Source organism: Muscardinus avellanarius (genome assembly GCF_963383645.1).
Source record: "Muscardinus avellanarius genome assembly, chromosome: 14".
In the NCBI taxonomy this organism is placed as follows: domain Eukaryota; kingdom Metazoa; phylum Chordata; class Mammalia; order Rodentia; family Gliridae; genus Muscardinus; species Muscardinus avellanarius.
The window spans coordinates 20,310,961-20,330,579 of record NC_137800.1 but is presented as its reverse complement, the minus strand read 5'-3'; the positions used below and the strand labels follow the sequence as shown (position 1 = coordinate 20,330,579).

The 19,619-nt window shown below is 32.1% G+C and overlaps 1 protein-coding gene across 4 annotated transcripts in view; it reads left to right on the top strand.

Annotated features, from left to right (window-relative positions):
* Positions 1-19,619, top strand: part of SPOCK3 (SPARC (osteonectin), cwcv and kazal like domains proteoglycan 3) — a gene marked incomplete at both ends in the record, with an annotated part of 365,032 nt that overhangs the window by 264,189 nt on the left and 81,224 nt on the right. For all 4 annotated transcript variants that reach the window (XM_080709752.1, XM_080709750.1, XM_080709749.1 and 1 more), the window contains one exon: positions 5,544-5,658. In XM_080709752.1, the coding sequence (XP_080565878.1) occupies positions 5,544-5,658 (115 nt within the window). The remainder of the gene's footprint in view (positions 1-5,543; positions 5,659-19,619) is intronic.

Genomic DNA, 19,619 nt, shown 5'->3' with positions numbered 1-19,619 from the left:
AAAGAAAGATTAAAGTAGCAAATTATTTTAAAGGTGATGAACTGCCTTACCTAGTTCCGTAGGTATGTTTTCTTTTGAATAAAACATCTCATTGCTACAATAAGAAAAATGTTACTATTTCTTACCTATTTTTAATTATATACTCTTAGAAGAACTATAAAATAATGCTTGAATCCTATTTAAGCTATACATTTCCGATCAGTTGCATAAGCTCTCTAATCTTCACTTATACATTTTTTTAAAAAAAACTAAGCTTCTTATTTTGATGATCAAAATGGAATGCATCCAGTCTAGTGATGGTGCATGTCTATAATTCCAATACATGGGAGACTGAGACAGGAGGACTTTAGGTTCATAGCCAGCCTTAGCAATTTAGCAAGATCCACAGCCAACTAGCAAGACCGTATTTCAAACCAAAACAACAACAACAACAACAACAAAAATAGCTTAGTGATTGAGTTTGGGGACAAAATTAAGGAAGGACTAAATGAATGATGTGTGCATGTATGCCTCTACCATGTTGTACTCATTAAGATGCATGAATACAATGCATGAATAAAAATAAAAAATAAGTAAATAAATAAAAATTGAGCTGGGATTGTATGTAGCCCAGCAGTAGAATGTTCCTGAGTTCAATCCCAAGTACCACAATGAAAATAAAAATGTATTGCACCCAAACTGCTTAACATGGCGTCTGACATATATTTATGCCTTCATGAAAATTAGAGCAAGATTTGAGAGTTTATGTAATCCTTCCCTTGTCTTTCAGTAAAACAAAGGTTTATCAGAGTTTTTCCATCTGGCCACTCTTAACATTTGGGGACAGATAATTCTTAGTCTTGGCTGCTTGGTCATGCATGTTGGGTTGGGGGGATTGTCTTGTGCCTTGAGAGAAGTATAGTGGTATATCAAGCCTCTACCTAGTAGATGCCAGCAGCAACGCTTTCACCCTTTAACCCTAGCTGTGGCAACTAAAAATGTCTCCAGATGCCATTAGAAAGGGGTCGAGAAATTATCCCCTTCTCATCCTCTAAAAGCTGCCACGACCATAGGGATGACATTTATTTATTTACTTATTTGTGAAGCACAGGATTGAACTCAGGAGCATTCTATTTTCAAGTTACCCCCACAGAACCCTTTTTGTTTCTGTGTTTTGTTTTGTTTTGTTTTGTCTTGAAACATGGTCTGGCTAGGCTGCTGAGAGTCTTGTTAAATTGCTGAAATTGGTTCAGGAAACAGATTCTCCTGTGTCAGCCTCCCAAGTTCTGAGATTACAGGCCTCAGCTACCACACCCAGCTCACGCCATCCTGAAAAATGGTAGCAATAGCCTGTTACAGTGTTTACTACCCTGATGGTTAAGAATTTTTTCTGTTCACTGCAGATTTCTCCTATGAGAACATATTTTCTTCTGTTTGATACTGTTGTTAAACAAATGGCTATAAAATCACTGTGATTAGTATCAAAACGATTCTGCAGCCTTGCTTTTCAAAAAAACTCACAACTTGAGTGTTCTCAGCACTCAGGGTCCTAATCAGGAATGCATTAATCATGTCTTTCTCTACATTATTTGCATTTTTGGGTAATTATAGACTAATGAGCATGCCCTTTATGTGATATTTTAGTTCACTTATACCTTGATAAATATTTCAGCTTTATAGTAATTAAGTAAATTGAACATTATTAACTAGAAATTCAATCAGCCAAAAAAGTTAAAAGTAACATTTTTAATATCCCAATATTATTTGAGTAAAATTTCTCGTAATATTATTTTTTTCAAAAAATTCATTTGATAGTAAAATGAAATGATTTTTTTATTTTGGGAAATGAAGTTCATATTATGCACAAAGGTTCTATTTGCTATCCATTTGATTTTGTTGTTTTGCCAAGATTTAAAGACAAAAACCATGTTCAGCAGAATCATTCTGAGAAAAAATTTTTTATAAAGTGAATTTTTGCAAAGCTATAATTTTGTGTCACATAAATCTTAGAAATAGCACTGAAAAATTTTAGTGGTGATTATACCAAATAAAACTTGCTAAGAGGTAAAGATTTATAAGTAAAAATTTAACTACTTTTTATATAATTTATGTTCTTCTTGTTAATTATTTTCTCAATGCCTAAAATATTTAAAAACTAAACCATAAACCCTTATAATAAATTAACAACTTTTATATTTTTGTGTTCACTCAAGTATTAGTCAGATTTTCATGTTCTTTACATAAAAAATAAACCACTGCAGAAACAAACCATTTAAAATGTAAGAAAAACCGTGGCATAAAACATCTTTAAAGAAAGCTACCATATTTACAAAAGGCAGAATCCATTATTAGCTAAAATTAATAGAGATTTTTATTTTTTCTATTCATAAACCATCTAAAATTGCTCTTGAACTTTTCTTAATTTATGTCATGAGTCAACATTTTTATATGACTAGGTCTAGGCTAGTGACTATGGTCGTGAAATTACGTTAACAAAAGTTACGGTAAAGGATATTAAATTTGAAGTCTGAAAGTTTCATAGAACTCATTTGGCTTTCATTAAATTACTCATAATAGACCTACTATTTATTTCTACTTTTGATTAGATGTTGGACATTTTTAATTACATTTAAAATTCATTATGATTTTATATGACAATTTATTATTATTATTATTGAAACATTGAATAGACTAAAAAGGTCTGCTTCTTGAAGAGAACCAATATTCCTCTACAAATATTCAAAGTGTTTAGTAAGTTTTAATAATTTTTGTAAGACTACTTAAGAATTATTTATTTATTTATTTATTTATTTATTTTTGTGGTACTGGGGATGGAACTCAGAGGCTTTCTACCTTTGGGCTACACTCTCAGACCTATTTTGTATTTTATTTGGAAACAGGGTCTCACTAAGTTGCTGAGAGCCTCACTAAGTTGCGGAGGCTGGCTTCAAACCTGCGCGATCCTCCTGTCTCAGCCTCCCAAGGACTGGGATTACAAGCGTGCGCCACCACACCTGGCTTTATTTACTTTTTTTAATTGCTAAATTATAATCATACATCTTGATGAAGTTCAAGATGATAAAGGCATACGTACACAGGGCATTTGGTGAACACCAAAGTGATTGGTATTATTAAGTTTGTGTCTATACCTCATGTCTATTGAAGTTTTTCCCTCTCCCAATTAATTTTTTGGCAAAGGGACCAAAAATATGTTGTAGGAAAAAGATAGCCTATTCAATAAATAGTGTTGGCAAAACTGGTTATCCATATGTCGAAAAATGGAAATATATTTCACTTTCTTACCTTGCACAAGAGTTAATTCAAAATATATCTCTAGACTTCTCTGAAGTTTCACCCAGCCCCAATTAGAATGGCAATCATTAAAAACATAAACAATAATAAATTCTGGCAAAGATGTGGAGAAGTAGGAACTCTGATACATTGTCGGTGGGATTGCAAATTAGTAGAACCACTTTGCAAAACATTGTAGAAGATCCTCAGAAGAATGGGAACGAACCTACCATATGATCCAGATATACCATCTCCAAAAGAATTGAAGCCAGACTACCATGGTAATTCATGTATATCTGTGTTCATAGCTGCATAATTCATAATTGCTAAGCTTTGGAATCATCCAAGGTGTCCATCAATAAATTAATGGATTCAAACTTATGAGATACACAAACAGTGGAATTCTACTTAAGAATTTTGCTTGTCTGCTAAGGAGTTATTTAACAAGAAAACTAAAATGCTATAGAGATGTGAGTAACTTGATTAGTTGTTGGATACATTTAGTGCTTCTCAATACTAGCTAAAGCAGAATTAAATTAGTCATGGGTGTATTTGTGGACTGGAGCCAGAAAGTCTACCTTATTTAATTTTAAACTGATTTTCTCTGAGTAAATTGTGGGAGTAGCTACTAAAGAAATTATATTACTTCAGAATTAGTAAGCTCTATTTCTTTTAGAGTAGGAAGATAATTATTGCTTCTTTAAAATATGGAGTAGGTTTAGGATTTTTTAAATCGTGTCAAATATGCAGTTATATTATTTTAAGAACAGATGAAAGATACTAATTCTATAAAGATTATAGTTTACAAGAAAAATCAAGCAAAAACAAACCAAACCAAAACTAAAAACAAAAAAGCAAGCTTATGTGCCATAATATTTTTTATTCTTTTAATTCTGTTCAGCTTTTATTAACATTTGCCGAGATCTAGGTTCATGATAACTAATGCACTCGGGGGAAAAAACAAACTAGTTATTTGATGTTTAAAACTCTGGAGATTCAGTGTTATTATCCTAATTATTATTTGGGAAGATTGAAATGAAAACATTTGAGAAACTAGCCTAAATGCCACGTTTACAAAATAGTAATCATAATATCCAAATTTGGGGGTCACTCTTTATTCTATTCCACTCATATATCTTTCTCCCTAACGTGTATAAGAGAATCATAAGAGTTTTATCACCACTCAATATAGTTTTTAATTTTATGTCCATAGAAGCACTGAAGAGTGGCGTGCTATACTCCATCTTTTTAGTAAAACAAGTGAAATAATCTCTGATGGTTGTAGATATAGCCTCATATTATTATTGTACAAGTGGTCAAATGTGAGACCTAGGAAGAAAACAGCCCAAATTCTATTTGCTTGTGAAACTGAAAAAAGGATTAAAGTAATCATTATACCAAAACTGTATAAAAGGTATACATATACATAGCATGTCATAAGTATATACTTATATAAAGCTTATATATTTTAGAATTTATTTTATACATAATATGTATATTTTCTCTGTGTATATATGTGTGGTGAGGATGTAGTGATGTCTTTGTGGAAAATCACAGTAATCACCAAAGTGTTTCATAAGTATATCAGTTCATGAATATATATTTTACAGTTTTTTTTCTAATATGATATGATAGACCATTTAATAATATATACCTTATTAATGTACACATCCTCTATGCCCAAAACATGGAATCCAGGGACAAAAAGAAGATATGCACACTTAGCTTTCATCTGTAATTCCAGTGCTTGAGAGGGAGACTGAGATAGGAAGATCAAGGATTGTAAATTCTAGGCCAGGCCAAGGGTATATAGTGGATGTAAAATTCTGAGTTCAACTCTCCGCACCAAAAAAAAAAAAAAAGATATTCATACTCAAGTAACTAAACTCTAAGAATATATTTAAAGAGGAACTCATATCGTCCTCCGATTGTATGTCATCGTACTTTCCATTTGATCCTAAAATTCCATACTCAGTTCATCCACTCGAGCTGATGAACTTGAACAGTTTTTAAGACTATCTTATTTCTCAGTGCCTCATCAGAAAAATGACCACGGTAACTATATTTCTCTGCCTGCTCCATGGAGCAATAAATGTGTAATGTGTGAAAAATGGCACTTTAATACTGGGGTCATAGTAGGAAGACTTTCAGATTAAATGTATAACAACTTATTTTTCACTTGGATTTCCACAGATCCAACCCAATGTATTTGATTTGTTTATTTGTTTGTTTGTTTATTTATTTATTTATTTATTTATTTATTTTTTGTACAGTGCAAACTAGAGTACCAGGCATGTGTCTTAGGAAAACAGATCTCAGTCAAATGTGAAGGACGTTGCCCCTGTCCTTCAGATAAGTCGGCAAGTACAAGCAGAAACCTTAAGAGAGGTAAGTGATGGAAATGTATTTATAATTTTATATTTATCTCATTCTATAGAATTGTTTACAATGTGTTATTAAATATACAATGACATTTGCATATAGATGAATACATATATATGTATGTATAATTATACTATTATATATATGAAAATTGTATTGTCAGTGAGTTTTCCCCTTAAGCCTTAATTATTGCTAAAAGTATTTTTATTTTTGATAATTATTATCAAAATAAATAGAAACCTAAAGAAAATTATTTTATATGCATTCTACATATGTAAGAAATCTAAAGCAATGTCTTATTTAAATTAATGTTTCTAAAATGTATATTTTAGGTCTTGCTTTTTTTGTGTGTGTGTGTTTCTTTGTTTGTTTGACCAAGGAACTGGTCAGGAATAGTTTGATCCAATACGAAATTACTTGATTATTACTAGGTGTTTTATTTTTTATTTTTATTTTTTTAATTTTCATATTTTTGTGGTACTGGGATTGAACCCAGGGACATTCTACCTCTGAGCTACTCCCCACCCAGCCCTATTTTTTTATTCTTTATTTTTAAACAGGGTCTCACTGAGTTGCAGAGTGCCTTACTAAGTAGCTGAGGCTGACCTCAATCCCGCAATGTTCCTGTCTCATCCTCCCAAATACTGGGATTACAAGCATGCCTCCACGCCCAGTATATTACTAGGTGTTTTAAATGAAGATGTCTATATGTGTGTGTACATGTATATATATAGAGAGAGATTATATATATATATATATATATATATATATATATATATAAAATGAAATAATTTAGTAAGTTAAACATTACTGATTTGATATAAAATAAAATAATTCATATACTTTTTGAGATATAAAGCTTAACTTTTTTTGGAATATTAATTATAATTTACCTGGCATTACTTATACATTTGCTATTTTGTTTATGCATTTAAAAAAAATCTCCATGGTTGTTAGTTTCATTTCTTTGTAGCTCCAGATAAGAAGAAAGTATAGGGAATAGAGGTTTTTTTTTTTTTTTTTTTTTTTTTTTTTTAGTTTAAAACGATTTTACCATTGTCATTTGTCAAATATTTTCTATTTGACCCTTGTAATTTAAGAATTACTATGGGGTGCCCTTTACATGATAGATAATTGATATTTTCTTTTCCTGAAGTGTGACTAATAACAAAAGTGTGAGCATTTTTCTATGTAGATTGAAACATATGCCGTTGATATGATTTTTAGCATGGAGTCAGTCTGCTTTCTAGCTCTGTGACATCACACCTGATGGTAATCAATTTATAAGGAAAAATCTCTACTTTGGATCCTGGTTGACTTGGCCCTACTTCCTATGGGCCTGTGTTGGCAAAGTACATCTTGTGGGGAGAACCCAGAAGAGAGGCTGTTTACCTCTTGGCAGATGATCACTAAGGACCAAACTCCTTCCCACTGTGCCTCTCCTCTTAAAGGTTCCAGCCACAGCCCAGAGCCCGAGCCTTTCACACATGTTCCTTTGGTGGACATTCAACTTCCAAACTATAGCACATAGTATACTTGCTCATCCATGTTATAGTCTTATAATGACTATTTTAGTATAAACATAACTTTTGAACTTAGTTATACCACTTATATTGGACTTGGCCCAATTACATTACCTATAAGATTGAAATTAAAATGTTATGGCATTGCCTTAGGTAAAGCAGATAGTCAGTTTTGTCGGCCAAAAGTGAATTTAATTGATTTGTATAGTGTTGGTTAATTGTTTCTCACATATCAGGTCTTGTGCAAAAATGACATCAACTGGTGGAAGAGGCTTCGCCAGCCTTCCAGGAGCCCAGATCCTTAAGCCTCAGGTTAACAAGGGGTCGGCTTCAGCTTGGATCCTTCTATATGTCTCACTCTTATCTTCCTAGTCCATTACCTCCAATATAAGCCAAAATAAAGACTTTCAGGACCCTCTAAATATACTAATCACCCTGCAATAATCAAGAGCTATTTAGAGTTTTCTTTTAACTAAGAAATCAAGAGCTATTTATAGTTTTCATTTTTTTTGTTTTGTTTTTATAGTACCAGGCCTAGGGCATTCTATCTCTGAAGTCCTATTTATTTCTATTTAGAAATAAGGTCTCACTAAGTTACTGAAATCCTCACTAAGTGGCTGAGGCTGGCTTTGAACCTACGATCTTCTTTTCTTTGCTGCCCAAGTACTAGGATTATGGCTGTGAATCACCCTACCTGGCTTTAACCAACCTTCTTTGATGTTTGTATCCTCCTCATCCCCACTCTTAAATGAATACATTTTTTTAAAAATGAATTAAAGATACAATGTAATACATTTCAGTTGATAATCACTTCAAGTATGAAATAAATCTTATAATATTCAATACTCATATCTTCACTGGAGGCTACTAAAATACTTAAGAAGTAATCATACTAACTGCATATCTTTAATTCATCGCAGGCCTTAAGTAAGATTTCTCTTTAGTAATTTCCTGCTTTCAGACTTACTTGAACGAAGTGACATGTTTGTTATATTATCAATTTATCAGAATCCCCCACACAATGCAGAAGGAACTCCATATGCATTAAATATGGAAGGTAATATATCTGAGAAGAGGATCCCTTGTGAATAAACAGTAATTGCGCCTTATGTTCCTTACATTTCTTGCACCGTGTTTATATTAATATGTCAAGAAAGAAACTTTTCTTAAAATCCTATCATCGGGGAGAAAGATCATTTGTGTTCAATTGTGCATAAAAAGAGAGGCAAGAAGAATCTAAACTAATCCTGCTCTGACAGACTGTCAGGGCGAAGTAAGTACAGGATTTTGATAGCTGCTGTGAAAAAGTAGTACAGGAAATTTTGAATGTCATTTCTGCACAGGGCCAAAGGCCAAGAGACATGGGAAATGTAAAACTGAGTTCAGTATCATTTCTAATCTTTCAGCTGTCATTTATATTAGAAGCATGTCTTAGGGAGTCTGTGCAGTGCAACGAATTCTGTTTAATATCATCTCTGTTCTAGAAGAAGTGAGGAAAAGAAATACAACTAATAAAATATTTCTGAAATTTTTCTGACTTCCTCCACTCGAGGTCAAATTGACAATGCATTGTTTTAACTTTGTTACTTGTGGAATGGATCCTTCACATCTGCTCCAATGGAAATAGTACTGAGACTAATAAAATCTACTTCCTTTTGCAAAGTACAAAAAAATTAAATTCTCCTCTACTCCCTTAATGGGTTCCATGAGGGATGTACATAAATTGGTCCAAGAATTATATTCAAGCATCCTAAATGAAGAAAAGCAGATAATTTGCATTTTTATAATCCTGGATTATGAGTTTGGATTAAAGTAGATAAGCATACCCCTCTTCGATTAGGAGCATGTAGGTCCCTTTAATGGATTCCTATCTTCTTTTAACTTCCTCTTCATTTAAAAAATTACAGTCCCAAGCACTGCATATATATTTAGTTATATAATATGTATAATTTATATGCAATTGCTTACATACTTCATCATATATACATTTATAGGAAATTATTTATGAATGAAATTATATAATCCAATATATATATGATATGGTACATATATGTATATATCTATCTATTATGCAGGCACAATAAAAGAAGTATTTGGAAAATAGATCAAATTTTTTCAAAGAAAAGTGATAATTTCAGTTGATTTTAAAAGTGTCCAATATTTGTAATATGGCCTGGAAAATATGGAATTTATTGATGTGAACATACACTAAGAATAGGCCATTTTGAATAGTTTTTATCAATGCAACCCTAAATCGAGAATGGTCCTTATAGAACCAAAGATCAAGATCATAGGATAAAACTTAGTCAGCATTTATTTTATGGTTGATAAGTTCCATCTCAAAGTCTTAGCTTAGACATATCTTAAATTGGCCACACAGCAGTGGTTGGCTATAAGTTCAGTAAGCCCTGGACCTGTGCATGTGAAACGTGCTCCATTGATGATTCAGGTAAATGGTAAAATGCAGGAAATTGTTGTAATTGATATCTCCTTTCACATTTGGATCTACCCAATTCCAAAATGGTTTTCTTATGATTTGGTATTTTATATGTCCTGTCTTCTAAATTTGTATTAATATTTACTAGTATCACTTTCAACATTTTTTTCTACCTCTACGCTGGCCCCCTAGCCTGTTTTCTTTTTTTGTTTCTTTTTTTGTTTTTTTATTTTGAGACAGGGATTCGTTAAGTTGCCGAGACTGGCCTCAAACCCATGATCCTCCTGTTTCCAACTCCCAAGCACTGGGATTGTAAATGTGCGCCACCACACCCAGCACTTTGAACATTTTTAACATTACCCAAAATGCACGTAATCACACACTCAAAATAGAGAAGGAAAAAGACACCGTAAAGAGGCAGGGCACATTCCAGGGCAACACATGCTCCATTTGTGCTTGCATGCAGGGTACTTTCAATGAGTGTAGATTGGTCATTGTCAGAGATTAAAGTCTGAATTTAATTCACTGGAGTCAGGCACATGATGGAGTCTAAGTTCTTGAGCATAGAGTATTTTCCAAATTGTTTTCCTAAATAGTACTTACGTTATTGTAATGCAGAGCTTATTTTTTTTTTTGTTGTTTGTTTGTTTGAGATAAGATAGGAGTGAGAAAACACATATTTAGAAGGCTATTTCAGCATTTCTGGAAAAAGGGGCTCATTAGTCACCAATAATAGTAGATATAAAAAGAAGTTGAATTTAAAATAATATTGCTGAAGTGAGTCCAAATTCATTTGGATCTGATGGACAAGGAACAGGAATGCATCAAATATAATTCTTGAGTTATGCTAGCAAGAAAGTCTAGTTTATTTTTCTAACTCTGTGGTTTATAGTTTGTACTATAGTCCTACCTGCAGTTTTTTGATAAAATTCATTGTTTCTTTAATTAAGACCTAAGAATCTGTAATTTACCATATTTCCCCTTACACTGTATTCCTTAAGCTCTCTAAAAGTATCAGAATTAAAGAGATGTTCATGTAAGTCAAATAATTTCTTAGGTCTATATGTCTTAATTATTTTACAGATTTCCTTTTTGTGTTGGTGGTATTATTCTTTAAGGTAGCATAATTTATTGGTTAAGAATATAAATTTTAGAATATCAGTTCTCCACTGCTGACTGTGTGGTCTTTGGTAATACATTTAACTTAATGAGTCTTAGCTCTTCATGTATAAAATATAAAATACATTCAAGGTTGTGTTTCCTAAAACTAAATCATCTTTGCATTTATATTTCATTTTTGTTGAATATACTTGCATATGATGCTGAATTCTAATACTTTTTATATACTGCCATTTATAATCTTATATTTTAAATTTTAAAAATCATATTAAATAATATTGGATTCTATAATTAATGTTACATTTTGGGAATACATTGTATACTTTGAAATAGCTTAGCAGTAGAATTCTATTAGCTGGAAGTTATTGCTTATTTTATTTGATAAATCACATTCTTTCAAAACTATTGAGCTTTGCAGTGTGTGTGTGTGTGTGTGTGTGCGCGCACGCGCACATGCGTGCAGATGCACATAAGTGCCTTTGTGTGTGTATATCACTTCTTGATTTAATTATGTTAATTTGTGATTTTTTTGAATGAATGTCTGCTTATTATGATTTTAAATATACTAGCCTAAGTTGTACATGATATTACTTTGTAATTATAAACACCCTTTTTAGGTCACACAAGGTCTCCTAGAAAGATACAATAGACTTTATAACTGAACACATCCATTAATGCTTGGACTTCTATTCTTCATTAATTTTAGCAATTATAATTTGGTAAAAATAAATTTATTATTTTCTTAATTCTTTAGTATTTAGTTTTATTGATCAACTTATATTAGAATATGTGTGAATTGAAATGCAAACTTAAATCCAGGCATGGTGGCACAGGCCTGCAATACCCGACTTTAGGATGCTGAGACAGGAGGATTGCAGTTTTGAATGCAATCACACAACATAGCAAGACCCAGTTTCAAAATAAAAATAATAAAAAGGCGGAGAGGTGTAGCTTGGAGGTAGAATGCCATGAGTTCAGGGCCCAGTAACAACAACAATAAATGCAAAGTTAGCACAACGGGACCAAAAGGAAGGTTAGAACAACATAGTTTTAACGATTTATATGTTTTATCAAGAGTTATTAAAATATATATTTTTATTTAAACACATTTTTAATACAATGAGTACTTCAAAGTCCAGAGACATCATGTTTGCTTTCATTCTTCTTCAGGACCTGCACAGGACACAGGCAGGGAAGAGCTAGCTCCTTCTCAGCTCCTCTAGCATCAGAGGTTATTGTTGTGGGTCCATGTTGATGGGTCAAAGATTATTCAGCCAGGGAAATGGAAAGATGGTGGCTCTTAACAGAAGTATCTCTTCATCTAAGACTGGGTGATTTTAAATAGATGTGGAGCTGGGCGTGGTGGTACACGCTTATAATCCCCATGCTTGGGAGGTGGAGACAGGAGGATCGCGCCAGCCTCTCTGGCTTAAGAGACCCTGTTTCCAAATAGAAATATTAAAAATAGGTGTCTGGGAGTGTAGCCCGAAGATAGAAGGGTTTCCAGGAACCCCAGTTCCACCACCAGAAAAAAAAAAAAGATGTGAAGCCACAAGTATGGATTTGTAAAGTATCTTCTGTTGTCTTTCCTTGTGCTAAAATAGAAATACTGATAGATTTTTATCTGTGAAAAGTCAAGACATGGGGGTGAGTTCTGTAATCTGTTTTAAGTATTCATTTTATTGCACATTTCTTCCTATAGTTTGTTTAATTCTTGTTTTATGATTATAAATGTAATACCTAAATAAAGAACATGGAGTCAGAATTTATATGCTTTTATCGATGTGGCAAAAAATGTAATTTTAACATTATTTTTTTCTTTTTGCTGGTACTGGGGTTCCTGGAAACCCTTCTCCGGCTACATTCCCAGACCTATTTTATATTTTTATTTGAAAACAGGGTCTCTTAAACCAGCGCAGCTGGCTTTGAACCCGAGAGAGCCTCTTGTCTCTGCCTCGCAAGCACGGGGATTATAAGCATGCGCCACCACACCCCACCTTACATTTAATTTTGGGTAATGGATTTTTTTAATTTCATTTAAATGAGAAATCACATTTCTTTCATTCCATTCCATTTCATTCAAGAAAATAAATAAATAATTATATGTCACAAAAGTATAAAATCACAAGTTTTTTTTTCTTTCTTTTTTTTTTTTTTTGTAGTACTAGGGATGGGCCCCAGGGGCATTTTACCTCCAAGCTTCCCCCCCTAATCCTGTTTTATATTTATTTTGAAACAGAGTTTTACTGAGTTGCAAAGCGCCTCACTAAGTAGGAGCTGAGGCTGGGATTACAAGCGTGGACAACCAAACCTGGCGATTATTTTTAAGAATATAAATGACCACTGTCTTCCCTTCCTTTCAATATTTATATGAAAATAACCCCACAGTAGTTTTGACTTTCATCAATATTATATGAAATAAGATACAAAAGATAACCGCTAATTCACTTCCAATATAGAATACATTAATGTTCCAAATGTGTCGGGTGAGCTCATTTGATTATATTTAGAATATTTTATGTGAAATTCTTAGAAAAATCATGAAATATATTGAAGTATAGCACTACATATTCTGAAGTCTTTTGGAATAATATTTGAGACTACATCAAAGTTATTTTACATAATTTATAAGACTATTTTTTAAAAAATTTTAATGGAATTCCCGGATCCATTGAAAATCATGTTTCAAAATAGAAAACTCAGATTATTATTTATACTTTCATAAAGATATTGCTGATCTGATATTTCACAAATAGGAAAAAAAATCCAGATAGCTGAATTTAGATGTAGAACAAAGCTCATCTATATTTTGTAAAGAAAAAACATGAATCCAGATAGATTTTTAAAAGCAAAAAAATAATAATGTATTTAATTTCTGTAAAATCTATTTGAAAAAAGTAATTTAGTGTAACTAAAAGCCCTACATATATTATTGTATACATTTTGTTTTTAATACTTCTAATTGATTAATACTAATAAATTTAAGGATTAATTACATTATTTTAGGAATATTTTTGGTAGCTAATTATTTGCAAATTTATCAGTTATTTTTCAAATGTCTAAAAAAGAAAACAAGAAAACTGATGTAATTGTGTGACTGATATTTATATTCACAGGTTATAGAATGCTTGTACATTTTGTTCAATTTGTAAAATATTATAAAAGTGAAATTGTATCTTATTTAAGTCTGTATAACTCAAATAATTATTAAAGCATATTTTAAGGCATCCATAGTTTTCTTAGTTCTATTGAAGTTATATTTTTAATATTAGTTTGATTATTTAATTTGGAAATCATATTATAAAGGTCAATAAATAATGAATAATATAAAAAGTAATATATTTATTAAACAGTAGAACAAATCACTCCACAAATCCTTTTAGTGATTTGACGTTTATGAGAGAGGTTACATATGGATCTTTAACTAATTTGGGATGTGTGAAGGTTAAATACTGTGGTTCAAGAATGGAGAAGTATGAGCAGATAGAAGTTGCTATAACTGAGACTTGGAATGAGGGTAACTAAGAGGTTGGGAAGAGGAAGCAGACGGTAGATTCAAGAGACATGCAAGAAGCTAAATGTTCAGGACTTGCTGAATGATCCAGCTATAAAAAGGGGCTGCGATTCAGAGGGAAGCACATCCTGTGATGTGTGCATATGTAAACGTATCACTATAATTCTCGCTGTGTTGTCTAAGGACAAAGAAGAGAATTAATGACAATTAATGAGGATAAGCCTACCCTCTGCATATGTCTTTCTAAGATGAGAAAGATTGATTTCATAGATTGATTTCATCTCAGATTTGACCCTTTTATAATCTTTAGTCAAATCCCTTAAATTGGTTGGACTTAAACTTTTAGCAATTTATTTTATTTTATTTTATTTTATTTTATTTATTTATTGGTGGTACTGGGGTTCCTGGAAACCCTTATACCTCCAGGCTACACTCCCAGACCTATTTTTATATTTTTATTTGGAAACAGGGTCCTTTAAACCAGAGCGGTTGCCTTTGAACCTGGCTCGATCCTCCTGTCTCCGCCTCCCAAGCGCAGGGATTACAAGCGTGCACCACCACGCCCGGCTAACTTTTAGCAATTTTGAAGTAAAAGGATTGGACTTATGCCCTTACACCCTTATCAGTATATATTAGATACTCCTTTACTTAATTATATATATTAGACACTCCTTTAATGCATTGTTTCATGTAATCCTCAAAAACCCTATAAAGAGAATACTGTTTGTATCTTCATTTTAGGTATCATTAGCCTGAGAAGTTAAGTAACCAGTCTAAAGTCACACAGATAAGAATTGTCAGGAAGAGAATTTGAAGCTGTGCTTATTCCCCTTAACCACATTATTAAACTAAGTCTTCAACCAGGTGTGTTTGTGACTCATACCTGTAATCACAGTACTTTGAAAGCCGAGACAGGAAAATTGCAGATTCAAGATCAGTCTCAGCAACTTAGCAAGAACTGTTTCAAAGTAAAATTAAATGGGGCTAAGGGTGCAGCTCTTCAGTGTAGCTCTATCATATCATACATCATATGGTCTTTCAACAATAATATATAATTTTGACATATGTTAAATAACTTTTAGTATTAATTACCAACTTTCATTGTTAGTTACCAAGCAGAGATCAGAGATACATAAAAAATGACATTAGATTTTTAAAAACTGGATGAAAAGAAATATATATATATATTATATATATGTAATTCTTTTATATATATACGTGTATGTGTGTGTGTGTGGTGTGTGTGTGTGTGTGTGTGTGTGTGTGTGTATGAAGCAGTGTTAATCATATTGAGTTGCTTGTTGAAATTCTAAAAATTTATTGGCTTATGTCAACTATAATTTGGTCAACTTCTAACAATGTATATTTTTCTGGAGCCAAATTTTTATAAAATATTATATAATAAACATTCTGAGATGCCAACAAGGAAACATGAATCATTTAGCTTTATTTCCTTAAATGTTTTGCTTGTGCCCTTCCTGGTAAATTTTTTTTGTTTCTAGGGTGATGCAGGAAGATAATCATGATAGTAGTAGACAACTTACTTAATATATTACCAATTAATCTTGAGTTCATTTCCTTCTAATATATATTCATGTTAGTTTTCTACTTTTTTGACAAAATGAGTACAGTTTCTATCATTTCCAAAGAATTACTAACATCAGGTACATATGAAATCACTATAAGGTAATATCTAATAATAGATATATTACCAGAAACACAAATCTGTTTTAGAATATAATATATTAGTTTTCCAACTCATCTCTAATAATAAAAATTTTATTTATCTGTGAATAAAAATGACTTAATGATGAGATAACTTTTAGTATTTTAATATATTCTTAAAATGTTTATTTCTTAGTATTTTCTTAGAAAATTTATGTGGATGATAGACATTCTGAGAATTTTATTATTGGAAAAATTATTCATTTTGATCATAAAATTGGTCAATAGTATAATTGAGAATTTAATATCAGAAAAAATAATATATTCCCTCAGTATCTAAAGGCTTTAATCTCTTGTATTATAATTCTAACTTTTTAAAATAATTATATTCTTTGTAATACATCAAATGCCATGTGAATAACCAAAAATAACATTGCATTACACCAATAAAATTAACAGTATTTACAGACTAAATGTTTTTTTAAAAACCTGCACTTACAAGAAAACTCAAAGTTAATGGGGCATATTTTTCAAACGTAAATACTTTAATCACACATAGTTTTGACTTTTTATTCTTTTAAGTATTCAAGGCATCACAAAAAAGTGACATTGATTACCAAAATAATGACCAATTTGTGAAAAATTCTTATATGTCCTTACTGACTTACATTTTATAAATATTATAGATAGAGCCCTATTGTTTTTTAAACTTTGCATATCAGCCAATCATCTGTTACTTAATTTCTTTATAGAAAAAGAAATTTGGAGCCATATTTAAGCTTAACAAACATAAAGTTACACAATTACTTAAGACAAAACTACTATTTGGGCAGATGGAACCATCTGGTATTTAGCTTATTCACATATTTAAAAACACTGATATAATTACTAAACTATATCAGGGAAATGAACTTTTATTAAAATTCTATAGCTTTAGGGATTACTTCTTATGATAAGATTAAATTTGAATCTGACCTAACTTTCTGTCATTTTGTATACATATCATATACCAGATCAAGTTTCATTAGTAAAAATTACCATCATTAAAATATCTCCTTTTAAAACCCAAGTGAGATTAGTCAGTCACAAAAAATAAGAAATCAGATGTTTTCCCTAATAGGTGAAAGCTAAAGAGAAATGGGTCATAGGAGGAACTCTAGATGAAAAAGGAAATCCTATAGAGCAGCAAACAAAGACAACCTAAATGAGGGGATGGGAGGGGGGAAGAAGGAAAATCTCTAAAACACACAATATACTTAAACATATCAAAGTCAACCACTAAGCCAAGCAAGAGAGGGAGGGATGGGGAGGGAATGGGGTGGGAACTGGGTAGGGGTTAAATCAGTGATGTGTACATGTATGTACACACAAGATTTTTTCCCCAATATGATGTATGAATATAATGCACCAATAAAAATTTAAAAAATAGAATAGAGTATAAAAATAATAAAAGATGTGAGTGTAGCTCAGAAGTAGGAAAAAACAAGAAAAAAAATAAAACCCAAGTATCCAGGGAGTCAGTAAATCTTAGTAGTTAAGCTCACTAGTGTTGTGGTTGACCATGTATATGTTTCATTGATGATTCTGGCACCGATTTGATGTTTGACCTTGAGGTTAGTGAAATACTCTAAGTTTGTTTCCTGGCCTGTAAAATAGATAAAATAATATCCACTGGGCATTTGGGAAGGTTAAATTGAATTAGGTAGATACAGCATTTGTAGCACAATTTCTAAACAGTAACATTTATTTGTCTAGGTCCTATCTTGTCCTTTAATCAAGGAGCTGAGATTCGCCCTGCTTGAAATTTAACAATCTAGGCTACCAGTTTCACAGATGGTGGGAACACACAGGAGACTCTTAAGAGTGGAATCACAGAACTTCATTTCTCACAATAAAAGTTTCATGTTTGCATTCATTCCCCTAGTACAAGTTCTACCTATGGGATTCAGAGCAGCCCATACAATGGGGTTGAGTCCCAGCTAAGGAATTACAAAATCTTCTTAAAAGGAGGAGGGTTAGTGATACATGTGTGTCCATGCTTATAGCAGTGCAATTCACAATAGATAAGCTGCAGAATCAGCTTAGGTGTCCATCAACAGATGAATGGATAAGGAAACTAAGACTATACATATATATATATATATATATATATATATATATATATATATATATATATATATTACACACACACACACACACACACACACACACACACAATGGAATTTTACTCAGCCATAAAGAAGAACAAAATTATGCCATTTTTAGAAAATTGGATGGAACTGGAGAATATGGTGCTAAGTTGAGATCAGCCAGTCTCAGAAAGTAAAGGCCATGATGTTTTTACTCATATGTGGAGGCTCCAGAGAAGTTAAGAAACAGAAAGGACTTAAGGTAAATGAGGGAAGTTATTAGTGGAATAGCAGAAGGGGATTTGGGGAGGTGAAAAGGGAGCCTTAATGAAGGAAACAATTCAAATAACTCTATGTTCCTATGAAAAGTTATGAATACCAATTCCAATATTATATATGGGAAGCATGAAGGAGCAGGGTGGGATCCAGAGTCAAACACAAACACACCAAGTTCTGTGTGCATTATATTTCTCTCACACTACTGAACATCATTATGATGTACCAAGCACTGATAATAATAATAATAATAATTAATAATAATGAATGGTAGAAAACTTTTCCAAACTCTGGCCTAGAAAAAGATATTATTTTTCCTAGACAGCATCAAATCTGTCCTCTGTACTATAGAGATAAATTATCACCCAAAACCATCTGGTAAGCAAGTACCTTTGATATGATAGGATTCAACAAAAGCTTTTATAGGGTACATCTACACATAAGAGACACTTGGGGAATTTTATCTCGACAATATCATTAGTAATTTCTCCTTTGCTTCTCAGAGAAGCATGCTTGGGCTCTTTGATGTTTATTCTTTCATAATGAATCTGTTCTTTTGTCGCTCTTGAATTTTACACCCTTCCCCACCGTCCAGCCCCTGTTTCTAGAATCTTTTCTAGTGTCTTATTTATAGAAAGTGGTAGGAAAATAATTACTGATAACAAATTAATTGAGTTTATGAATTTTTTAGTAACCAGGGATCAAAATAGTGTAGTAATAACAGTAAAATTTAATGAAGGGATATTAAAATTTACCTGTATCATGGTTGTTTCAGCCTAGTGTATGTCTATAAATACTAGAAATTAGTGCTTTAAATAAAAAATGAACTTTATTTGTGGAGCACTTTAGGTTCACAGCAATGCTAAGCCCAAGGTACAGAGGTTGCCCATACACCTGTTTCTCTGACACATGTATACCTTCTTCAGTCATCAGCATCTTCATTAGACTGACGTTTGTTGAAATGCTGAGTCTACTTTGACAGTTCATTGTCACCCAATACTTAGTTTGCATTCAGGTTCAATCTGAGCGTTATGGATTCTGTGTTTGCACAATTTCTTACCAACCTTTGTCTACCACTATAATCCCATACAGGGCAATTTCACTGTCTTGAAAATCTTCTGTATTTCACCTATATATTCTTCTCTTCCTCCTAATGACTAGCAACCAGCAATGTTTATTGTCCCCATATTTTTACTTTTCTTTACAGTCACATATTTAAAATCTGTTCAGATAGGCTCTTTTCACCAAGTAATATGCATTTTACACTTCATCCATCTCTGTTTATAACTTAATAGGTCATTATT